The sequence below is a fragment of the Enhydra lutris genome, unplaced genomic scaffold (assembly GCF_002288905.1).
Source record: "Enhydra lutris kenyoni isolate GAN:26980312 unplaced genomic scaffold, ASM228890v2 scaffoldscaffold72, whole genome shotgun sequence".
Lineage (NCBI taxonomy): Eukaryota > Metazoa > Chordata > Mammalia > Carnivora > Mustelidae > Enhydra > Enhydra lutris.
The window spans coordinates 3,959,331-3,985,577 of record NW_019154156.1 but is presented as its reverse complement, the minus strand read 5'-3'; the positions used below and the strand labels follow the sequence as shown (position 1 = coordinate 3,985,577).

Sequence of the window (26,247 nt, the reverse complement as noted above, 5' to 3'; positions counted from 1 at the left end):
TTCCCCCAAGTTTGGCCCAGTGAGGGGGCAAGAAGTGATGGTGGCAAATGTGTGGCCTCCCTTCCCTGAGTGGGCTCCGTCTCTCTCAGCTCTAGGGCTATCGAGGCAAACAACCTAATCCTGTTGCCTCGTCCTTCTCCCGATCACGTGTCCTAACTCCAGCTCTCCCTTTTGCCATGTCTGCCCTCATCTCATCAAAGAATCGGGGTAACCTTGGTGTGGTATTGCTCTCATATGCACGTGAATATTCCTCACCACTTTGTATATAAAAATGAACTTACTCCTGTCCCTACAACTTACGGACTTTCCTTGATGACTTTGTTTGCAACATTGGTTTGAGAGGTAGGAACCTCTTTACTTTCTATTTGTTACTAAGAAAAGCAACAAAATGTTTTATTAAGTTTTGCTCACCCAGATAGGAAGGTTACTATCTTCTGTTCCATTCTGGCCAGGGAAGAAGGTGGTACATGAGCAAACAGGTGGATCTCTGGGAACTAAGGAAGAAAAGAAAGATCCTGAGTAGGATCTGACAAAAGATTCTTACATTTTTAAACCCTGCTCCCCAAACCCCCAACTTCACTGTTAAAACTGCCATGACGGGCAAGTCTCGACCTGCTATAGGGACTGACCAGTGGCTTGGAGCTCAGGGGACACCAACTGCTTTGGGGGAAGTGTGTTCCTGGCATCCCAGGTCTGATCCGTGAATGCACTTGGCCATCAAAACATTGTTACACATGGTGGTTAAGGTCTACATTATTATTAATAAAGATATAAGAAGCTTATAGTGGATTGGCCTGTGAACCTATTCTCTATTTATAAAATTGCTTCCATACACAAAACTGTGTTCAGAGTTCCAAACCAACTTACTAAAGAAGACTTCAGAAGCACAGCTACATTGGAGTGGTAGTGCCTTTGATTTATGTGCCTTTATAAACGTATGTTCTTTGCTTGTCATTTGCATATTTGTCTCTATACCATATTCTGATTTGTGTGTTCTCAGGTAGTAATGAAGTTCCTACTATGACTTTAACTTCAACGATGGAAACATGTGAAAAGGACAGCTGCTCACCCACAATACCGGCTTCAAATACAGGTCTGTGAAAAGGGCCCCAGAACAGTACTAACTTGGTACTTTGCAGTAATGGTTTTTTTTTGGGAAATGTTATTACTGCTAAAGGAGTTGCTCTAAGAATTTCATGGTGGGTTGAAATAGAATCACGGCATTTAGGTAAAAGGACCCAAAAGTTTCAGCCTAGAGAAAGGATTCCTGTATCTGTTATTTTGCATCCCCACCCCATTCCTTATATTATTTCTATTCATGAGAATTTATCAGATTTACTCTGTGGGACTGCTGCTAAAAATACTGTAACTATATTGCAAACCCATGCCACATGGAGACCCTTCTAATTATACAGCCTTGAACAAAGAATCAGGAAATGCACGGGCTTAGAACTCAAAAGGCTTGGTGTAATCCTGGGCTTTCCACTTTCTAGCTGTCTGTCTTAGATACGTTATGCAAATTTCCTGGATCTCGTTCAGATGGTTTGCCCAGAGAGGGATGGAGAGAGAGAGAGCAGACAGAGAGACAGAGAGAATATGATACTTTCTCTGTTTCCAAAGGAGCAAACGGAACCGTGCTCATAAAAAGAATTTTTTAAACTCTAAATTGTTCTCAATGGTTTGGAAACTATGGCGTATGTGAAATTTAATGAGCTGTAGAAGGAATTAGTGATCTCTTTCCAGAAGCAGCAATGATTTAGAGAGTATATATCTTTAAATATTTCAAGAGTTTTATATATTAAGACAGAGTGGCTTTAGTCTGTGTTACATCTAGGAATGGCAAAATTGGACTTGGGGAAGACGAGGGATGGAAAAGTAAATAAGGCCAGTGTAGGTCTGGAGTCCTCTGTTTCCATCTGGGAGCACATTCGTCTGATAGTAGTGAAAGGGTGGTCTTTCCCAAGCTGCCTTTTTCCTTGAGAGTTGGATTGCTGCACTAGGAAAAATGTATCATGCCTTCTACAAACAAAATCTTTCATGCTTTATGACCTAAAGGGAGAAATACATACATGCACATTCCATCCCAAAGTCCCAGCAGCTCTAAGAACTGAGAACAGCTGTCTCAAAGACTTCTTCCCCCACTAAAGCCTGGCTAGCCAGTGCAGGCTCCCATACGACAAACCAGCTCATTCCTTGCTTGTGTAGCTTTACTGTGCTCTGCAATTTCTATAATTCTGTTCCGTGCATCCTCCACTTTAAACAGCTCCAATTTCTGCAGCCTTCCTCACACAGTCTAGCAGTGACTCTTGATGTCACACTCCAGGGCAAGAAGCTGAGTGGAGTTATCATATTCTGGATAGTGGAATTTGGAATCACACCATACCCTTGACCCATATGTGGCTGACTCGGCTAAAATGCCTTTCTTCCCTGGTTCAGCTGTCAAGCCATAATTGCCTGTCCCATACTCATGTAATTAGGAGTTTGGGATTTCAAATATAAAACGATGCATTCATTTTTATGTATTTCTGCCAAGTAAGAATCCAAGGCCATCCCAGCTTGTCCTGGGGATTGATGAGGGGTTTCTTGGACTAGGTGATCTCTAGGTTTCAAGCCACTTCCTGTTCTCACATGCCACGGGGTTCGTGGTATCTTCACGGATCCTGATTCTATAAAGCAATATGTTTACTCTCTCTATGTCATCCTCGAGCTGATAAGCTACAGAACAGGAATTGGCAAACGACGGCCCACACGGAAATGTGACTTGCCACCTGTTTTTGTAGAGCCCTCTGGGTAAGACTAGTTGTAACCTTTTGAAAAAGTCTTTTCTTTAAGGAAAAAGATGCCATGGAGACTTATGTCACCCACAAAGCCTAAAACATTTCCTCTCTGGCTCATGAGAAAGAAAAATATTACCAGCCTCTGCTCTGGAAAATTTTCATTAAAGCTGCTAGGAATGTTGCACAGGACAGTGCTAAGGACAAATTCTTTAGCTTGTTTCTAGAAATATGCTTTCAGACCGACATAGTCATGTTCCATGCAATTCTCCAGCCACAGAGATCTCTGTCTTAAATAAATGATCAGTTAGCCCATGCTTCTCCATCTTTAAAAAAAATCACGAGACTCCTCAGAGCCTCCTTGCCAAAGCCCAGATACACAGTGTCTGTCACATCTCCAGTCTGAGGTTAGTGTGAACCCCTACTGGCTTCCCTTGATCCCACCTTCTTCCCACACTATCCTTTGAATGATCCATTTTGGTATATTGTCTTGGGGAACAGCATCTAGCTCATTTGTCAGCAGCTTGCTGAATCTGTCACAATCTCAAATTCAGGTCTACACATGCTCCTCTCCTGTTATTATTTAGGATTTTAAAAAATACCACAGCAAAAACTTGGCTATCATTTTAGTAGCTGGGTAAAATTAAATAGCTCTTAGGATCCTTTGGCCACCTGGAAGTTCAGTTTTTTTGTCTCCAGTACTTGTTATCTTCTTTTCAATTGCACACTCTTTTTCCTTAACAGAGTGTGAAAAATAATAGGTTTTAAAAAAATGTACTTTCTCCTTAGCGGGAATGTTCTAATAGCACGGTCCCGAAGATATTGTGACTGTGTTCCTGCCTTACTCTTCTATCTCTGAAAATTACCTTAGAATTATTTCCTTTGTATTAAAGCGAAGTGAGGTCACTGTCAGAGCCTCTTCTTCTGGAGTGAGATCTTTCCAGTCATATGTGGTGTGAGCATATCCCAGGATGTGGCGGCCTCACTCTGTGCAATCTTATAAATCTTAGGCTCTATACAACCGTTTTTGCTAATCAGCCAGGCAGTCTGCTGTCATTGTTTTATGTGCTATCACTAATTTTGACAGTTTGACCTTAACATTTTAAAAAATGTTGGCCTGCCCCCATGCTGGGTGTTCAGGACGTAGTATTGAGTAGACAAACATAGCCCTGGGGAACTTTATAAAATAGTAGGGTGGGGGGAGACACAAAAAGTTATAAAATGTGGTGAATACGACCAGCGGTGCTATGATCTATAATCACAAGAGAGCTTGGCTGTAGGCAGAGCAAACAGAAAGGCCTTTCTGAGGAGGGATTATTTAAACTGAGACTTAGAGCATGAGGATTCAGTCACACCATGCCAGACACAGGGACCAGCATGAGTAAGGGCCCTGAGGCATGTCAAGGATAGATAGATACTATTAATTATCCTCACATTATGGGTAAAAACACCAAAGGACACAAACTTTAAGTAAGATCACATTGCTAGCAGAATAATCTAGATCTCTGATTCCAAGGCCTGTTCTCTAGTCTTCTAAGTCTTAGTGTCTTCTAGCTAAAGGATTAATCTCTGTACATTTTTTTCTTCCCTAACCAAAAATTAGATTGTTAAAATTCTGCCTATCAAATTGCCTTTCAACTAGAATGCTTGGGTGACTTTTCTGTATGCATGCTATCCTCTAAAGGCAATTCTTTAGACATAAATATTCTTAATTATGTATTTCTCAATGGGTGTTGATCCACTCCCCCTGGCCCTCCCTGCCATTCTCCCACCTCAAGACGTTTGACCATGCCTGAAGACATTTTTGGTTGTCACAGCTCTGGGAGGAATGTTTCTGGCATGTAGTGACTAGAGGCTAGGGGGACTGCTAAGCTCCCTCCAATGCACAGGACAGCCCCCCTCAACGAAGAACTCTCCAGTCCATAATGTCAATAGTGTTGATGCTGAGAAACTTCGTCCCATCACGAAGTCTGTTCGGATATTGGTTTATAACTCTGATTACAAACTCATAAAAGGTTTCTCATGAAAGCCTCTACAACACATTTCTCACCTGATTTATTACACAAGGAACAGAACTTCCCTTTTCTCTATGGACAGATGGGGATAATTCTTCCAGGCTTATTACCCCTGGAGCAACATCTCCATGTTTTTAGGCTTTACCTGAGCTAGGAGTAGGGGAAGGCGGGTATGATTTTATAGTAAATCTTCCAGAGAAGGAAGAAGAGGATAGTAGGGGAATGTCAGTGCTGGAGGTGTGGCAGGGACACTGTTGGGAGCCAGAGCCGATGACAGTGGCTTCACACCATCTGGGGTCATTTCTAAATCAGCGTTTTGAAACTACAGGAATGCCTGTTATTAATGTACCTACTCTTTCCTCTGTGCCCTTTTTTGCATTTGTTACAGTAAGTGGTAAAATTCATCTGACTGAGAATTCCACAGATTTGATCTTCTAGCCCTTGCCACCTTTAAATCTCGGCCACACATAGCATTTAACCGCAAAGGTAGAGGAAAAGCTAGAACCTGGTGTTTGTTGTGCAGCATGGGTCGCTTAGGTTTAAAAATAACTTGTCCATGTCTAAGACCAGAATTAAATTTTAATTTGCAAACCCTAGTGTGCGTTTGTGACGGCCCTTGGTTTGTTACCTTGTGGACAGCAGGTCCTCATTACAAAAGGCCCAGACCCATACACAGGAGCAGAATAACAAGCCTTGTGGTGATTGGGAAGCCCAGCAGCTGGTCCCCGAGGAAGCTCCAGTGGATGCTGATAGGGTCACTGTCCCAGCAGCTGCACATTCATTCACAGGGTAACGGGCAACCAACTGTGGCAGAGAAAAAAAATAAAAAGAACTTTTATTTTATTTGCTGCAGACCTACCTGACTTCTTAGACAAATATAATCACTTATCAAAGAAAAACCAAAAAAAAAAAAAAAATTAAAAACAGACTTTCTACAAAAGTGAGGCCTGTTTTAAGGCAATTTACAAAATATCATTATGATTATTTTCTAAGTAAGGGTCATTTGTACAGAAGAGGGAGGAAGTGCACAGATTTCTCACATGTATGAGCAATTCAGATTTAATATGTTTTGGTATTTTACTTTAATAAGAAAGACTGATGAGTAGCTGAAACTGATCAGCCTTGATGCCGCTCTATGTTTTGGCTTCCCACAGGGTGCCCAGCATTTTAAATTTCTCTTTCTAGTTAACATTTAAAAAAAAAAAAAAAAGAATTTCCATAATGAATCGATTAGAATTAAAGTTTAAAACTAACAAACAAGAGGTTTTCAATTGCACTCAGACTTTCAGCTATATCTCAGTGGCCATCTGAGCCATCTGTTGTTTCTAAGAAATCATAAAAAAAAAATGGGTACTTTAATTATTAAAGCAGAAAAATAGCATTATTAAATACTCTTATTCAAGCATGTCCAATACTCGAAAAAATGTATAGGCCAACACCTCAGACCACAGCCAACAGAATATATATTTTATCCCTTTCTTTATATAAAACACTTTAATTTCTGTATGAATTAAGAAAGGTACTTTATTTTACTAATACTCAATTGAAAATGAGGGTAATTTAGTCTCCTCTTGTTCAAGTATAAAGGTGGCTATGTTAGAACTTTAATTTTCCATAAGATTTTATAGTCATCTCTCAGTAATAATGATAATTTTGACCCCTAGATTTGTTACCCTTATGTGCCAAATGATGTTCTAAGTTCGTTACATGTATTATATTTAGTTTTTAAAATGCATCCACATTGCACATCTATTTCCACTAATTCAATTCTTTCCTTTCGCCTGTACGCAAGCATGCACTCTCACTTCTTCTTCTTCTTTTTTTTTTTTAAAGATTTATTTAGAGAGAGAAAATCTCAAGCAGACTCTGCTGAGTGTAGAGCCTGGCGGGCAGGGCTCAGATCTCACAACCCTGAAATCGTGACCTGAGCGGAAACCAAGGGTCTTAATGCTCAAACCAACTGACCCATCCAGGCACACCCCTCTCACCCCTTTTAAAACCACCTGATTTGGGGGCACCTGGGTGGCTCAGTGGGTTAAAGCCTCTGCCTTCAGCTCAGGTCATGATCCCAGGGTCCTGGGATCGAGCCCCACATCGGGCTCTCTGCTCAGCAGGGAGCCTGCTTCCTCCTCCTCTCTCTCTCTCTCTCTGCCTGCCTATCTGCCTACTTGTGATGTCTGTCTGTCAAATAAATAAATTTTTTAAAAAATCTAAAAAAATAAAAAATAAATACAACCACCTGATTTCATCGTTACTGCCTTGCCACTATTTGCTAGCCCATTATTTGTTCTTGTACCTGAAACCTCCTTGCTTCCTCAGTTTGAACCACCTTCTGCACTCTTGTTACCCACCCACACAAACTGGTCTCCTCCTTTTCAGGACCAGAGTTTCAGATATAACAAGTGGCCTGAACTCTCTCCTTTTGCACCAACCATCTTCTGTTTCACTATTGGCCATATTCCTGTCGTTTCCTGAAGACCTGAATGTTCACTCCAGACACCTTTTCTTGCTTCTTATGGGTTTTGACTCTTCCCGTAATGGTTACATTTTTTTTTTTTTTTTGGCATCTTCTCCATCTTTACATTATTTTCTTCCTGAATTTTGGATCACAGTACTCTCCTAGCTCTCTTGTGCTCTCTAGCTTTAAAAATGTCTTCTCACCTTCTCGTCCTCCAGTCATCTGGTATTCTTTCCTTGTCTTCATCACAGCACCCAGCTCCTCCTCCTCAGTTGCCCATATCTGTGGCCTCATGGGACCCTCCATTCCTGAGTCAGCTCTGGCCAGAAGCTCCAGCAGGATGTATAACACGGCCTTCTCCCTCAGGCCTAGCGTCCTGCCGGCTCCTGTTCATCCATCCTTTCCATTCTCATGGAAATGTGTGATGAGCCTGATTGAGGCTCATCACACATTATGCCTCCTAAGTGGTCTTTGTACCTCCAGTCATTCTCTCCTCTTCCATTCACCTACTGTATCACCCCCAGATTACTCATCAGAAATCACTGCTTTGAATATTTCCTCTCCTACCCCCAACTCGAGATTTTCATGATGCTCCATTGCCTGCCAAAGAAAACCCAGACCCGCACAGATCTCCCAGTTTATCTCCCCAGCTTAATTTCCACTCTTTTACATGCTGGCTTATTTGATATTCATCGTATAAGAAAAGAACTTGCTCACTGGCCCTACCATGGCAATGCCTCTCCACTGATGTTTTAATCCATTGACTATTCAAGACAAAAGTCAGAGTCTACATTAGAGGTACTCCCCACTCATTATCCCTAGTATTAAATGTTCTCTCTCTATTCTGATCTCTTTGCCCCACTTCTGTGGCTATAATCACATGTTAATTTGTCTTGTATTTAAGTAAATGTTTTATCTCATACTGTTTCATTAGCTAGGTGACAAACCACCTTGCTCCTGTTTGAAGTTCTCTAGCGACTCCCCTTGGCTTTCAGGATAAAGTTCAAGCTCTTTAGCTGGGACTATGAGTCTCTCCATAATAAACAGCTCCCTCCCTGTTTCTCTTCTCACACTTGTCTGCAGGCACCAAAGGCCTAGTCATTCTAATGCACCTGCAGTTCCTCAAATGCCTTCGCTCATCCTCTTTTCTCTGCCTAGAATGTCTTACTTTGCTGATATTACTGGCCAGGCATGCGTCTCTTTCCATATTCACCTCAGGCGCCACCTCCTTCAAGATTCTGTTCCTGATGTGCCCCCATCCACGAGACACACACTGTCCTGGGCGCATAGTATCCTGGGATAGGGCATTGCTTTTGTTCAACAGCTGACCAAACTTCCCTAGGAAACCATAAATCTCCTAGGGGCTGCCACACTTCCCTCTTCCCACCTGTATACCTAGCACCTTGTCCTGGGTCTGTGGAGACAGTGTGATTATGCAGGTTTGGCATGGGGAAGGCCAGCTGGTTATGTAGGTAGGTCTCCACAAGGTGGCATTTGCTTAGTTGAATTTACTATAACTCAGGGCCTGGCTTTTAGGCTGCAGGCCTGGGAACTTGGCTTAATGTATTGCAAGTAAATCCATCTCTGGACAATAGAGCCTTATTCACCAAACTCATGGAGACTCCTGTAGAAAACAAGCATGGCTGACGCCCCGATTCTTACAGAGTGCGCTGACTGGTTGGTTGCTGTTACTGACCTGACCTGGGCATTTTCTCCCGCTGTGTACGTGCCACACGGAAAGTCTATACTCTCCTTTATATATTCATAGCCCATCTGTTTTACTTCTCAATGACTAATCACATGAATTGTGTGTGGATTCTACTAGCTCACCTGTTAACGAATGAGCAACCTCATTTTTAAATTCTTAGGGCAAGATGGAGGACTTTTGTGTGGCTTCTATGTGCTGATGAACCTGGCACATAATTAAGTCTTTAGTAAACATTTAGGTGACGTGACCAGGTAGTTGCTGATTGAATATATGAATGCAGATCCTGCCACTAGATATGAGATTGCTTTGACTGAACGTCTAACCATGGCTAAGTAGCATAAAGACCTATTCCCTATGACCTCATTACCAAAAACCATATTTCTCTGTAAGAATGCCTTTAATTCTCTTATGTATTTCTTTTTTTTTTTTTTTTTAAGATTTTATTTATATTTGACAGAGAGAGAGAGCACAAGTGGGCAGAGCAGCAGGCACAGGGAGAGGGAAAGGGAAAGGCAGGCTCTCCACTGAGCAGGGAGCCGGATGTAGGGCTCAATCCCAGGATCCTGGGATCATGACCTGAGGCGAAGGCTGCTGCTCAACTGACTGAGCCACCCAGGTGGCCCTACGCATTTCTAACCAGCTTTCTTCATGTTCTTCCTAGCCACCATGTTAGAACGCACCTTCGGGTGTCGGGAGCCTAACTAGCATGTTGCAGAGTGAGCTTTCTCTGCCTGCCTTGTCTCCTCTGCTGTGCTGCCCCCACAAGCCTCACCTCTTCCCCATTTGTCCCTCCTCCCAAGGCACCTTTATTTCCTCTACTTTCTAAATCAGAATGTGCCTTGAGGCTCACCTCTAAGGTAAGTGTCTGCACAGCCTCGGCCGCTAGCTTTGATGCTGCAACTTCATGCTTGCCCATCTCTGACTTCCGCCCTCCTCTTGAGGTATATATTTATGTTTTAAAAAGAAACCGCTCTGAATAAAGTGAAAATATCAGGATCCTCCCATCCATGTGAAGTTAAAATAAAGTCAGTTCACAAGAGGAAAATCAGCCTCCTTTTTGTAACAAAGTACCAAACAGGCAGTTGGTCGTGGATCATGTAGACAAAATTAGACTGTTTCTTTTCTTTTCTTTTCCCCCCCCTTTGGTTGTTTTCATATTTGCGCCCATGGTTACACAATTTCAAAATTCGACACCACTACGGTTCTCTGACCTTGTAACAAGAAAAACACATTTCTACTCACTTACCAATTTTAGGAAATCCTGATTCTTTATTTTTTTTTTAAGATTTTACTTATTTTTTTATTTTAGAGAGAGAAGGTGTTTGCAAAGTGGGGGAGGAGCAGAGAGCAAGGGAGTAGGGGGTGGGGAACATCTCAACAGACTCCACACTGAATGCAGAGTCTGATGTGGGGCTCCATCTCATGACCCTGAGATCATGACCTGAGCCGAAACCAAGAGTTGGACACTCAACCAGCTGAGCCACCCAGGTGCTCTAGAAATCCCGATTCTAATATAATATGAACTTTTCACTATTTTAAATGACTGGGGAATTATTACCAAGTTTACCTATAAACCAAATAAGGGCAGGAATTTTTTTGTCACATTATATCTTTTCTGTCTCCTTGTTTCACCCTAAATATTTTCACATAAGTACATTCACATAAACTGTTCACATAAATATATTGTTCTTCTTGTCATTGCTCAATGCGCATCATTAAAAGAGCTTAGATGCTTAACCAAATGAGAGAATATCTGCCGTAAATTTTTAAGCACCTACCATGTGTTTGCTAATCTCTGTGCAATGTTTCACATATCCTAAATATAATCTTCTGAAGGGTTTCATCCTTAATTATAACTCCCCATTTTACAGATGAGTATAGTGAGGTCAAGTGACTGCTCAAGTCTCAGTTATGGGACAGAGTAGAATTTGGAGCCACGCCCATCTAGCTTCCTTGTGCGTGCTCTTTTTCTTGCAGTATCTTTGCTTCCTGGGTGAGTGGACTCTCTTCCTGAGGTCTTACCACAATCTCCCTGCGCTACAACAATGCACCGGGCAGACGAGCTTTCTTATATATTGTCCTTTCCGTTCTGCCATTTTTCACTCTTGGAAGAAAACAAATATTTCAAAATACTAGTGTGTGGGCTTCTCAGCCTGTGTCAGTCATGGGCTACTACAAGTCGAATATGTATTATGTGCTTCAAAACATTGTGTCATGACACAGTTATAAAGGAATGGCTCTTTGGATGTAGACAGGAGCATATTTAAAACAGGAGTTTTCTGGGATGCCTGGGTGGCTCAGTTGGTTGGACGACTGCCTTCGGCTCAGGTCATGATCCCAGAGTCCTGGGATCAAGTCCTGCATCAGGTTCCCAGCTCCACGGGGAGTCTGCTTCTCTCTCTGACCTTCTCCTCACTCATGCTCTCTCTCACTGTCTCTCAAATAAATAAATAAAGTCTTTAAAAAAAAAAAAACAGGAGTTTTCTGCCTGGTTTAACTCGTGTGTTTTTACAGCTGATGAAGAGTATGAGGATGGAATTGAAAGGACATGTGACACTCTCCTCATGTGTATCGTCACTGTCCTGAACCAGGGCCTTCGGAATGGCGGTGGTGTGGGAGACGTTCTCAGGAGGCCATCGAAAGATGTAAGCTGGAGAAAAAAATATCTTTTCAAGAAGAACATAAGCATTCTTAAAATTTTCTTAACAACATCTACAGCACAATTTTGTTTGCTGTACCTCTGTGTGATTTGCTTTAAGCGTATAATGGTGGCCATTAAAAACCAATTAATTGTATACTAGAACTACACAGAAATAGCTCATGTCCTAAAAGATCAATGTCTGTTAGTAGGGTTATGAAAAGTTTCCAAGTTTGAACTGTGTATTGTGTTACAGCTATGAGATCATGACTACCAACTTAGTAGAGGAGTTAATTGTGACATAAATAACAGGAAGTAGGCTGCCTCTTGTGTCTCAGGCTTCTCAGGAGTGAAGATTTACTCTTTGCCTCTGAATGGTAATAGCGGCCATTCTTTATCCTTGATGAATACAAAATTTGAACAAATTCTAACATGATTTCATATATTAAAATGGCAAGGCTAAAAAATTTCTCATTCGCTGCAAAAGCTCAAACTCCAGGCAGAAGGCTTGAAAAATCTGAGTCCTGCGACAAGCCAGCTGTGGCTTATTGTCAGTCATCTAAGGGTTCCTCGTCTATGAAACGGCTGGATTGCAGTGTCTCTGATGTGTGTTTTAATACTGCCCTTCAGGTGGAAGTAAGCTAGAGCTGTCTGTACTTAACCCTATAAGGCCAAGAACAAAATCTACTCTAGAAATGGACGAAGCATTAGGTCCTTCTCAGCTCCAAACGGCTGACCTTGGGAATTTCTACTTGTCTACCGTTTGTGCGGCTTCTGGGATAGGGTCCCGATGTGCCAAAATGCATTAAGCAGAATGATATAGTACAGTGGTTTTTAATAAAACGTACGTTCCCCCATTGGTGGGAGGGGTATAAGTCCTGGAGAAGGGAAGGTGCTCTGGGAACAGATGTGCAGTGTATCTCACAACACTTAAAGGAAAGAAAATGAAGACAGAAAGTAGGTCTTATTTTTTCCAGCTCGGAGCACTATTTATATTCATTCAGTAAACAGACACTGAATGTATTCTCTCCTAGACCATGTGCCAAATCAGCGTACCTTGAAAATATGTATACATATATGTTCTTTAAAATTTTTATTTCAGGAGCCTTTGTTTGCTGCCCGAGTGGTGTATGACCTTCTTTTCTATTTCATTGTCATCATTATTGTCCTAAACTTGATTTTTGGTGTTATCATTGATACTTTTGCTGATCTCAGAAGTGAAAAACAGAAAAAAGAAGAGATTCTAAAGACAACCTGCTTCATCTGTGGTAAGTGGTCTCAAGGTACTAAAATAATGGGTGAAGAAACTGTCCAGGAGGAAGGAGGGGCTAGAGTGATTTTTATTTGTCATGCTTTGGGAAAAACAATTTCAAAATGAAAGCTGGACAAAAATTATGTAACCAAGCAGCAGACTAGGGTTCTCTGCTTCCAGAAATAGAAGAATGATATCCGAAAGTTATCTTGTCATCATTTCTGCGATTTGTATGATTCTCTGACTGTAGAATGTGTTGCAAAATTTCAAAAGGTTATACCAACTGGCAAACAGATTTTTAATCACAATAACACATTGATTAAATGACAGGATGATTTTTATTTTATTTTGTTGGATTATGAATCCACAGATGATTTTTCTAGCAGCTTGGACTTATGTTCACTGTACCTTCTCTCAGTTTTTCATCTCTCTCTCTCCGTCTCTCTCTCTCTCTCTCTCACACACACACACACACAGCACGCCCTCCTTCTCTTTCCCCATTGTTAGTTCTCAGACTCACCCAGCTTTCTACTTGTCCTCATCATTCCCTTCTGCTCTACCATCTTCTTAATATTCTTCAGCCCTTCGGTAGTCTCTGCAGCTGACCTAGCATCCTGGAGTTCTTCCCTCTCTTTGAATAATCACCAAGTCCAGGTTATTCTCACCATCTCTTTCACCACATTGAGCTGAAGAATCTTTTGTTTAAAGTCACATAACAAGCATAAGGGCTTCACTATAACATTATTCTACATAACTCAAATTGGACTTCAGTAAATCCCATTCTCTCTTGATTCCCCTTTTGTCAACTGTCTCATTCTCCTAATGGAGTATTCCTCCAACACTCAAACGTGTACCCAGTACTAACCTGTAACAATGAACTGTATTCCAGTGAAACAAACATGAGTTGGACATGCCCTTCTTCAGAGTGTTCACAATCTATTGTGGAATACAAACACAGTTAAGTGTCATTGCTATCTAGTGTGTTAAGAGACATGATAGAGAAGTTCGTAGGCTGTTATACCCCTTCAGGTTGTAGTGGGGACAGTCAGGAGAGGCTTTTAGGAGAGATGGTCACTGAATTGATGGTAAAGATGGAAGGTATCTATCATATTATATTGTGTAGAAGCAGGGTGCCTGAGTGGCTCAGCAGGTTAAGCATCTGCCTTTGACTCAGGTCATGATCCTGGGGTCTTGGGATCAAGCCCCACTTTGGGCTCCCCACTCAGTGGGGAGTCTGTTTCTCCCTCTGCCCTTCCCCCTGCTCATGCTCTCTCTCTCTCTCACATAAATAAATCAAATTTTAAAAATAAAATAAAATAAAATAAAGTGGGTAGAAGCAGAGGGACCATCCTAAGAACAGGCATGAAGAGAAGAACAGCACAATGGGAGTCCTCAGTTCCTATAAGGAGCTCAGTTTTGCTGGAACATGAATTTCAGTGCAGTCTGTGCCCCGAGAAGAGGGTCACCAGGACATGGCCTTTTATGTTAAAATAACTTGGACTTTGTCCTGTAGACTTACAGAGGAGCTGAACCATTAAAGAATTTAAGTAGAGGAGTACAGGATCTAATTTTTGTTTTAGAGCAATGGGGCTGGTTGTTTGTCAGGGGATATAGTCCAAGTGAAAGGTAATGAAACTTTGCTGTGGGAAAGTTAGGGTGGCAGTATTAAGGGTAGTGGACAGGGTCATGAAATATTTAGAGACAGAGTTTTAAAAAACCTCAGTGGTTAGGAATGAATAGGTTAGGAATGAATATGAAAGGTAGTGGTGTGTGGGGGTGGGTGGTAGTACCAACAGTTGAGTTTGAGAAGAAAAGAAGAAGAAAAAATTTGGAGAGGAATCTGCTGAGCTTGACTTTGGAAATACTGAACTTGCAGTGTGTACTCAACATCCCAGTGGGCTACACCCAGTACAGAGGTCTGAGCCCCAAAGAATGAGTCTACACTAGAGAGAGTAACTGGGGAATCCTCCGTCTGTGTGTGGTAGCAAAAGCCAGAGCATGGGGAAAGACATCAGAGGGACATGGGAAAATGATGGGGTTTAGAGTGGGAAATATCAGTGTTGAGAGAATGAGGGTCACCCACGCACGCGCGCACACACACACACGCAAAACACACAGATCTTCAGTCAGCGTGGTGTGAGGAGAACCAAGAATGTGTGTCACGTGGATATGAGGGGAGGACACAGCCTTGGGAAGAAGGTGATTGGTTATCAACTATTTCAAAGCAGAGAAGGCCAGTAACACATTATGCCAAATAGAGCCTTTGGATTTCTCATTCAGGTGATTCAGGATAAAGATGGAGTCCTTTCCATGAGGATAAGTTGCACAACACTGGGGGAGACTTACTGGAAGGAAATGAGGCAGACAAAAAGAGTCTTTATTTATAGGTGTAGACTAGATAGAGGGAAGCAAGAATGAGATGGAGCCAAGGAAGATATCACACAATAATTTGGGGATTTGAGAAAGAAAGGTTTGGATGGAAGAGTGAGTTCTGTGGAAGAAAAGAGGTGCTGCCCTTGAAAATCTTTCTATGTGTCCCATGGTCTTGCTTTTACAGTGCTTCCTCTAAGTCCTTCACTTCATGATCATAGTGACTATTATGTCAGTGCACAACTTTGGAAGAAGGGGTTCTTTGGGAGAATGTATCAGTTAGATGTGAGCCTCATTTGAGGCCATGATCCTGCCTCCCATAGTCTAACAAGAAAGATGAAAAGCAAAGCAAGCCCAACACTTAGGTACCATTCCTGCTCCTCTAGGCTTTCCCTTTGCTGTCAAAATTCTCCTTGGCTTTTCCCAGTTACTAAAAAAAAAAAAAAAAAAAAAAAGAACAAAAAAACCCTATAACCTGTAAATTCCTTAAAACATCACAGTAACCCTCATCACCATACTGAATGTTTTTCTCAGCTCTCCCCATTAGTTTTCTGCTGACCTTTTCTTTTGCCTTGGATTGCCCATTCTCTCATTCCATCACAAGCCTTCTTCCCACCACTGGATAAGTGGTCCGGATTTTATTATTGCCAAATGTGCAACCACAGGTCCAGCCTCTCTCCAGGCTTTTGTCCTTTGTTTTCAGTTGTTGACTGACGCCTATACAGGCATAACTTTTGGCAGCCAAATCTACCATGTCTAAAAACCAGTGCATCTTCTATCTTCCTCCTCTGACCTTGCAATTTATTCTGACCTCCATATTGCCGTTTATGATATCCCACTGGGCCTTCAGTTTTCTGGGCTGGGAGCTTCGCCATCATTTTTAGCAACTTCTTTTTCTAATTCCAGGTGCACTAGTTACCATCTGCTAATGAATCTGTGTTCCCAATCTCACTCACTTCCTTCCACATATCCCACAGCCACACCTTGGTTTTTCAGGCTCACCTGGGCTCACACCCCAAAATGTTCTGCTCAATGCTGCCAAACTAATTTTTCCAGTTTGAATTCATCACTTCCTTACTCAAAAGTCTATCAATAGCATTGCACAGTCTGTAACTCTAAAATTCCAAATTTCCTGGCACATAAGGTACTCCATAGTCAAGCTCCCTTTTTGCCCACCTTTTCATCCAATGTTCCCCTGTTTATAGATCAACATCCAGCCCAACTGCATGACTCATCTTCAACTTAGAGACTCTCCACATGTTCTCAGTTATGGTGTTTCCATTTGGATTGCCCAAACTCCTAAGCTATTGAACTCCAACCCTCTCTCTAAGGCCAGCTCTAATGCCATTATTCCATGAAGCCTTCTCAGATTCCATTTACCAGCAGCAAACATGTCACAGCTTCTAAACTGCTGACATCATACTTAGCAGTATGGCACCATACTTATTTTTTGTTGTCTTACCTCTGTCTGATGGTATACACCATCACTTCGTAGAAAGGGCGTGGACTTCATGGTTAAGTAAACACACTGGTTCCGTATCCTGGATATTTGATCTTGGCCAAGTTTCCTTTTCACCTTGAACTATTGTTCCCTCATCTGAAAAATGGAGAATATAATGCCATCTTCTGCGGTTTGAGTGAGTATAATTGAGATCATGTGCCTCAAAATTCCTAGCTCAATGCTTAGCTGAGTAAGCCCTCAATGCACATTAATTTCCCTTCTTTAAGAGATCCATGTCATATTTATTTTTATGCTTCCATAGTATGTATTGAGGACTATTCATAAATATTTGCTTAGTGAATGACTATTCAATAAATCAGCCTAAATTAGCATTGTCTCTATATTTATGTACCTTATAACCTATAAAAGGAAGATAAAGTGGTTAAGTACTAAACTGATATATACTGCAGACAAGAAAACTAGGTGTACCAATTCCAAGTTATTTTAAATTTTGTCACCTTCAGGATGTTTTGGTAGCATACACATTATCACAGAGATATAGGGTGATAAATAAGAAGGCTTAAGGAGGAGATATTAGATCAACATGGTCTATTTTCCAGAAGCTTCACATTTATTCAAAAATTTGAGAGGACATTTAAGTCATTTAATCTCAGAGTTAATTTTAATAGTATTTTTTTACATTAGAACAAATAGTATGCTACAAAGTAAAATAAAGTTTTTTAAAAGTAAAACAAATTTAATGTGAACATCTAAAATAAAACAGGATTAAAAAAAAAAAACTGAAAAGTATTCCCAGGCACTTATAACTGCTAACCCCTGTGACCTCAGCAACATAAAGTTTCTCTACTCTCTGCTCTCAAAGGACCTTCAGCAGAAATATGTGAGAATCATTATCATAATGTGTATCTAGATATGCATGCATTCCTGGAATTGTTTACCATGTATAAGATCTAATACATACCATATACGTTAAAAGATCTTAATTACGAGAATGATTTAGACAGTTGGGATATTTGGGGATTGTACTAGTAGGCTATAGAAGAGTTGTGATCAATTGATAAACGGTTCTTGTAAGAACTGGGTGTTAAGCTGTGATCCAAAGAGGGGCATCTTACCAAACAACAGAGGAGAGAATCTCCACAGTAGGAGAGAATTGGCTCCAGTAGCACACGTACCAAGTGACACCCATAGTAGCAGCAGAGGGGGAGGTAAATTCTGTGACAGGCAATGAGAGCAGATGGGATGTTCCTAGCCTTGAAGGCAATGACCAGATGTTTCAGAGTTATGATTCAGAAAACAATTGCTAGTGATCCAGAAGGCAACCATGATAGGGTGATGATTAGCAGATTACAGAGCTGAAGCAGTAAGCAGAGGAACAAATTGGCACCGGTGTCCATATTAATTATTAATTTTGAGTTACCAGAGGCTGAAGGTTCAACCAGAAGGAGATGTTGACAGACCAGTGTGACAAAATACCAAAATGGAGAAAGGATTGATGGTAGTCAGGTGCCTTGAATGAAAGATCTTTCTAGGTGATTTAATAGGAGATAAAGACTATATGTCAGAGAGAGGCAATGTGTTCTTCTCTTAGTATATTAGTTCTTTATCTGTACTTGTGCCTTAAGGCCATTTATACATTAATTTGTTCAACAGTTACTTACTAAGTATCTACTAAGTGTCAGTAGAACTATTCTACTGGCACTTAGTTCTACTAAGTTTTGTTCTTAGTCCTACTAAGTTTTGTTCTACTGCGGTGAACAAAAAAGGACAAAATTTACTGCCATCGCGGAGCTCATTTTTCAGCACACATGCAATGTGTGATGCTAAGAGCTATGCAGAAAAACAGAACTGAGAAAAGGTATGGGGATACCTGGGTGATGGGTGGATGTGTGCCCTCACCTTAGTCAGACTGTGTGGGAAACACAACATAGGTACAGGATTATTTTTTCCGAAACCTTTGTGTTGAACACACGGAGTTCCTCTTATTCTTCCTTTCTTTCTATCTTATCATCTCCTCCAATACCCTGGCTTTCATTGTTTATTTTATGTCACTTATCCTTGAATTAGTATATTTAATACCTTGACATCTCTGTTTAAGAGATTTTTAGCTTCAGATCTAACAGCCCAACACTGGTTGTTCTATAGGCATCAGAAATTCAGCACTTCCCCAATCAATGTATCTTCCCTCCAAAGTCTCTTCCTTCTTTTTTGTTTTCCCTTGCTGTACTGATATTACCATAAATTCAATCATTCAGGTCAGGAACTTTAGGGTCATTCTTGATTCCTCCTAAATCTGTCCCTCTAATTGGACATCAAGCCGTCTTGAATTTTCATCCAAAAACTTCTCTTCAATCTCTCCCTCTTATTAATTTTTTTTTCAATTATTCTATCACTGTTAGTTGAATGCCTACTGTTTTCCCAATACTAAGCCAGGTGCTAATACAAAAATAGATCAGACAGTAAAGTGTAGAGGCTACAATAGAAATAGATAAATTTTCATAGCGAAGTGTTATAGGCACAGGGAAGATCCACCAACTGTTTGTGTTTGTGCAAGTCAGTGGTAGTTGAGCTGGGTCTTGAGGAAGGAGTACCTGTGAGGCAGGAAAGAGAGGAGGTAGAGACATAGAATTTTCCAATCCATTCAGAGTTTAGAGAATGGTGAGAAAGTCCCAGTCGTTCTAAGAAATGTGTACAGAGTAGATTGTCAGAGTATGAATTCAAGGATGACTTTAAGTTCCCTGGTTGACAAGGACTTCCTTAACAGAGGTGAAGAAGAGCTAAAGAAACAAATTTTTGATGAGCTGAGTTTGACATACTCATAAGTGAGCCAGGGGGATTTACCCAGAAGACAGCTAGAAATAGAAACAAGTTGAGAAGAAAGGTCAGTGTTGGGGCTGCCTCACCAGCACAATGATGGTTGAAACCATGGGAATGGCCAACAAAACTTAGAGAGCAAGAACCAGTGGAGATGAAAGACAACCAGTTCCCTGCCTTTACACCCCCCACTGCTCTAGTCCCCTGGTCTCCTCACTCTTAGCCTCTACTCCCAGTCTTCTTCTAAATCCCACCACAGAAAGTTACCTGAAGCACCGCTCTGAACGGGTTAGTCTCCACTCAGAGGCCTTCAAGATAAAGTGCAATCTCCATAGCTTTGCATTTAAAGCTCTTCACAGTTAAAAATAAAAATAAAAATAAATAAAACTCTTCATAATTTGTGCCAAATGTACCATGACATCTTCATTTCCAAGTGTTCCCTTTGGAGGAATTGACGCCCCCCCGCTTCCCCCCAAACAGGTCATCCACTTTCATCTGTAGCTTTGCCCTGCCATTGCCTTTGCCCAGAAGGCCAAAGAACATGGCTTTAGAGCTAGAAATGTTTTTGTTTAAATACCGACTGACTTCTCCACTAACAAGAGGTGTTAATTTGTGCAATTTATTGAATTCCTCTGAATCTCTTTCCTCACATACTGAAAGGTCAGATTGGATTATTGTAATTATAAGAGCCTATTTAAACATCTTTATGTTGTTGTTGGCACAGATAGGTGCTCAATAAAAATTAGCTAGCTTTTATTACCACTCATCTCTTTTCCACTTGCCATTATCCTGTTTCAAGGCTAGACACTTAAAGCTTTACACCTCTTTTAAATCTTTTAAAATGTACCTCGTCACAATTCATATTGTCCTCCTCTGTGTTTCCTTGGCAGTTTATACCACTTCAGGATATAATGCAAGCTGTGTGTTTCCTTTACCATATTACAGATTACCTGATAGTAGACACATTATTTTATAGCCCTATGTACCTTGCAATAGGAATGTAATTGTTTGAACTGAGTTCTGGAAATATCTACTTTAACATTCTCTCTCTCCCTCTTTTTAAATAGTTTAACCTCTTGAGGAGCTGCCAAAATTGTTTTCTAAAGTAGCTGCCCTCTTTTACATTCCCACTGGCAGGGTATGAGGGCTCCAATCCCTCCACAGCATCACCAAGATTTGTTATTAATCTGTATTTGATTATAGTCACCCAAGTGGAGTAACATTTTATTAGTGAAATATTCTTAATTCATTCCATAAATACTGTATTCAGGGCTGACTGTGAACCGGACACCCATGTTAGCTATTAGGACCAGTGGTGGAAAAAAGAGACAAATGTATCTGCTCCTGGACACACAATAAATAATAAACACAGAAAGTTCTTCTCTAAGCTCCTGGATAAAATGGCGTACCTTTCTTCTGTACTGATTAGCAGGCAGGCTTCTCCTCACACCGTCATGTTTACTTTTTTATCTTAGACACATAGTCCAGTTTAATGGAACGATGATATGGCCATGTTCATTCTGTTAGGAGGTGCTAAGCACTCTAGGAAAAAGAGCATAAAAGAGAAAGAGTGATTGAGGCTGCTGGCAAAAGGGAAGGGGCAGGTTGTAGGACTAAATAGGGTGGTCAAGTTAAGCCACAGGGAGGTGAGATTTGAGCAAAAGCTTGAAGGTGAACAAGTCAGTCAGCGAGACACCAGAGAGAAGAGCGCTGTGGGCAGAAGAAGCGACCAGTCCCAAGGCCCTGAAGCAGGAGTCTGCATGCGAGGAGCAAGGAGGCCAGTAGGGGAGTTGGCAAGGGAGAGGAGAGTAAGAGACAAGGTCAGAGAGGCTATAGGGCCAACTCACTTTGACTTTAGCAAACAGATACTACATGGGACCCACTTAGACTCAACAATTGGTCGTTATTCATCTGAACTTCAAACTTAACTTGGCATCACCTGAGCACCTGTATTTTATCTGGCAACCCTACTCAGAGGCCATCGTAAGGCCTTTGACCCTTACTCTGAGTTGGTGGAGAACCACTGCAGGGTTCGGAACAGAGGGGAGACACCATCCTGCTTCGGGTTTTGAAGTTTCTCAGTGGCCGCTGTGTTGAGTATAGGCTTCAGAGAGTTAAAGTGGAAACAGGGAGGCCTGGAAGGCCATCGCAGTAGCCCAGGTGAGAGACGATGAGGGCTCAGATGAGAGCTGCAGCTGTGGAGTTGAGGAGAAGGGACCAGATTCCTGGTATCTGCTGAAGGCAGAGCCAAAAGGATTTCAACATGAATTGGATATGGGTGAGAGAAAGAGAGCATCCAAGGATGACTTCTCGGGGTTTGGCTTGAACAACTGGAAGACTAGAGTTGCCGTGGAATGAAGAGGAGGACTGTGGGTGGAGCAGTTTTGGGGAAGAGTATGGATTTTATTTGGGCCACACTGAGCTGATGATGGGTCAAATGAGATGAGGCGTCACCATCAGCCAGCAAATTTTATGGTATTTTCCATTAAAATAGCCAATAATGTAATTTAAAAGGTGGCCCTTCCAGTAGGGACAGATTTTTTTCTTTTTACTTATTGTACTTTGTATCTAGTTATTTAAAGCGTCTTCTTTGTTCCTGAATGGCTTTTTAAAAAATATGCTTAGGAGGGGCGCCTGCGTGGCTCAGTGGGTTAGGCCTCTGTCTTCAGCTCAGGTCATGATCCCAGGGTCCTGGGATCGAGCCCCGCATGGGGCTCTCTGCAGGGAGCCTGCTCCCCACTGCCCGCCTGCTTCTCTGCCTACTTGTGATCTCTGTCAAATAAATAAAATCTTTTTTAAAAATATGTTTAGGAAAGAATAGCCGGGGTTGGAATTCAATTTCCTAGTTTCTTCTCCAGTATCTGAACTGCAAAACCAGACTGTATCCCAACACCCCATTTTACTTGGCAATCAAATTCACTTTTCCATAGATGTTTTTCTCCATCTCCATTCATTTTCTTTCATCCACTCTTCAACCCTTGAGAGAAAGGAATCTTACTATGCAGAACCTCTCCTCTGTGTCCTTCCAGCAGCTGAAAATCTGCCATGGATATTGAACAGACCATCCCCTCCTTAAAATGCCAGGAACACAGTGGTCTAAAAGGCTGGAGCCCTTACTCCCCAGGAGCAAAGATCACTGTGGACATTGGCTTGCCCTTCACTGATTACAAGTGGTTTTCAAGATGACTCTCTCTGCTGCCTCTCCTCTTTTTACCCAAGTTCCTGGATAAAATAACATTTTTTTTCCTGTCCTGATTAGCAAGTGTGCCTTTTATTGCATGATCATTTTTACTTCTTTTTCTTAGACTTGTGGTCCAGTTTAATTGGACAGTGTTGACATAGCCATATTTAAAATTATCTGCAAATTTTACAACTGTAACAGGACCGTGCATCTCCAAGGATCCATTGGATGGGGGGTGGAGGGGTGGGAGAACATTACTTTGGAAGCAATCTACAAGCTCTGGCCTTTTTTCTGGAGGTCTTGTGTCCTATGCTGTTTTGGATCATGACATTCTAAATCAGTACACTCACGGAAAGCCTTTATTCACAGAATTGTGATGTCTTGTTTTTACACTAAGAAGTAGGTGCTGATGAACTGACAGATTACATACGTTGTGCTTTCTGTGTTTTGCAGGACTTGAGAGAGACAAGTTTGATAATAAAACGGTTTCATTTGAGGAGCACATCAAGTCAGAACACAATATGTGGCATTATTTGTACTTCCTCGTCCTGGTGAAGGTTAAAGACCCAACTGAATACACTGGACCTGAAAGTTACGTGGCTCAGATGATCGTGGTAAGTGATGAGAGTGTTTGAACCTATGACTACGTTGCCTGTGTGTGTTCTCCCCTTCTGTACCCTCCCCTTCTCCTAAAACATAGACGTTCTCCTAGTCATTTTGTTAACTTCTAAACAGGACTGTCAGTCACTGAAGAACCTTCATGCTGCCTAAATCACTGGACTTCTTGGTTATTGAAACCAAATTGAAGTCTCAAGTGCACAGAGGATGTTTGCTGAAGAATTCCCTGGCACCACCTCAGTCCCAACTCTCATCTTCTGACCTCGTGTCATTGCTTGTGTCTCAGTTCTCCAAATCTAGAAGTTTCCCATTGTCAAATGGGAACAGAAGAGTCATACTCTAAGAAATTCCTTGTATTTCAGAAATCAGGAGTTTAAGAAATTGAACCATGTTTGGGAAGAGCGTAGTGTTTGGTCTCAGTGGGAGAACACTGGCGTTCTGTCTACATATAGTTTGGGCTGTTGCTGACGATTGGCACTGATTCTGCCATACCTACTTGCTTCTAACTCCTTAGTAAGAACAGTTGCAGAGGCTGTGGTTGTCTATGACTTGGCCTTTCTTCTGTTTTACAGAAGATTAAAATTAAGTGGCTTAAAGAGAAGTCAGAGTTACGTTAGTGTGTCATGATGCACTTTTAGTGAGTATCGATGCGTCTGAAATCAATGCCTATATTCTTATAATAAACACGCTGTATGTTGGACTTTCTTTCTCAAAACCCTTCTTACAAAACTATTTGAGAGTGAAGCTTTAGAAGAGGCAAGATCCTCCTTGCAGCCTGGTCCCGGGGTAACATGTAGTCAGCACCAATGCTGAAGCTTTGGGAGAGCTAGATGATGGTAGCTGTGGGTCCTTCCTTCTGGAAGCTGGTCATGCCTGTAGGAAGACATAAACTACAGAGGGAGCAACCAAAGACTATCTTTGGCAGGTAACATATTAGTACGAGCAAGTTAACATTGCAGTAATGTATCTCATTTGACAATATTTATGTGTCACAGGAGAGCTACATGTAAATTGAATTTTTATTGCTAAGGATTTTTCATGTTTTTTTTTTCTTTTTGACTTACGTCCACTGTAAGTTTTTTTTTTTTAAGATTTTATTTATTTATTTATTTATTTGACAGAGAGAGAGAGAGAGAGAGAGAGATCACAAGTAGGCAGAGAGGCAGGCAGAGAAAGAGGGGAAGCAGGCTCTCTGCTGAGCAGAGAGCCTGATGCGGACCTCAATCCCCTGACCCCAAGAACATGACCTAAGCCAAAGGCAGAGTATTAATGCACTGAGCCTCCCAGGTGCCCCTATAAGTTTTCTGTGTGCACGGAAGTTTGCATCCTACCATGAAGTTGTCATTCTTTATGGGACAGTGGGCAGAACTTAATATTGTTTCTTCCCCCCCCCCCATGTTTCCTTTTCTGCCCTCTCTCCCATCTACATTAAGAAAAAAGGTAATCAGTTTGAAGATAGGCATTCATTGCCATTATTTAGACATTCTTGATCTCAAGATGCCCAAGGACCATCTTTGTGAAATAGTTTGCATCTGCTTGCTGGGGAAAAACACGTAGAATGTTATGTTTAAAATGTTTAACCTCATATTGCTGTATTTTATCAAAGTTTGAGTCAATTGAATGAATACATATTTACTGGGCATCTGTTGCATGCCTTGGACTTAAAGATTTTGGGGAAAACACTGAGGAGTCCGGCACATTCCCTCTCTGCCAAGGAATTTGGAGTTTAATAAGAGGGAGAGGAGAAAAACAAGCCAAAAGTAGAATAGGCGAAATTCTGCAAGAGTGGAACAAATGAAAATCTGTGAAGGCTTAAGGATCCAGAGTGACATCCAGCTGAGAGATGGTGGAAGGGAAATGCTGTGTGTGGGGTGGTGGGTGGGTGTTAGGGGCAGTATATCATACAGGGTAGGATTTGTGTAGATTGGGTCTGTCTGTTGGATTAAGACTGATTTCCAGTACGAGGGAGCAGCCCGAACAAAGGCATAGAGACAGAACGCTCAGACACCCAGGGGGCATTGGTGCAGTTTCACTGATATATAGTCCACTTGTAAAGAAGCTCTGGGACATAGGATAGAGAAAATAGGTTGGACTTTTGGTGGTAAGTGTCAGTTTGGGTTATCATTTCATCAGGAATGGGAAGCCACTGAAGGATTTCACTGTGGGAATGATGTGGCCTAGGACAGTAGTCAGGCCATGGTGTGTAGGCTGGTTGGGAGAAGGGAAAGATGAAATCAGAGGTGGTATTTGGCAGTTGATAAGATGAGGGGTAGGGAGGATCAGGAGAGGCAGTAGACTACGAGATGAGGCCAAGACACCTGACGTTGTGAGCCTGGTCATTAGGAGAAAGGTGTTGTATCAGTTATAGAAGGTCTTCTGCAAGAGGAAAGGCTGGTCAGAGAAGAACACTTGTTGATTTTGAAATGAGTCTAGAAGCTGAGTCATAAATGAGGAGGGTCAGGGTAGTGACAACACCACAAGCCTTTGAGCCAGGAAGATCTGGGCTCAGACCTTAGCTCTGTCACTTACTTGCTGTGTGGTCTGGGATATCTTGGGTCAGTCTTTGAACCTATTAGGGCCTCTGCCTCCTCATCCAAAGGGAAGATTGGTGTGAGATAAGTGAGATGATCCTTTAAACGTGGATAGCACAGTGGAGGTACTCGGGAACTGACAGTTTTCACTGTGACTGTCTACATGAAGTGACAGTTGAACCCATCAGATTAGGAAGATAGGGGAGAAGAGAGCATGTGTAAAGAGAAAGGAAGAGAAAGCCCAAGACAGAACCTGGGGGATCCCCCATTCAGGAAAAAGAAGAAAGACAAGTAAAAGAAGTAGAAAGGGACATGTTTGGGGGAGGAGTCAAGATGGCGGAGAAGTAGCAGGCTGAGACTACTTCAGGTAGCGGGAGATCAGCTAGATAGCTTATCTAAAGATTGCAAACACCTACAAATCCAACG

General features: G+C 41.7%; 1 protein-coding gene across 3 annotated transcripts in view; it reads left to right on the top strand.

Moving 5' to 3' along the window:
• The window catches only part of LOC111159979 (inositol 1,4,5-trisphosphate receptor type 2), a 490,010-nt gene that overhangs the window by 421,614 nt on the left and 42,149 nt on the right, over positions 1–26,247 (top strand). For 2 of the 3 annotated variants that reach the window (XM_022522705.1, XM_022522706.1), the window contains exons 52-55: positions 1,001–1,093; positions 11,470–11,600; positions 12,696–12,861; positions 23,126–23,286. In XM_022522705.1, the coding sequence (XP_022378413.1) occupies positions 1,001–1,093; positions 11,470–11,600; positions 12,696–12,861; positions 23,126–23,286 (551 nt within the window). Of the gene's footprint in view, positions 1–1,000; positions 1,094–11,469; positions 11,601–12,695; positions 12,862–23,125; positions 23,287–23,407; positions 24,302–26,247 lie in introns of those variants that run through there. The other variant, XM_022522707.1, reaches the window with a different exon arrangement.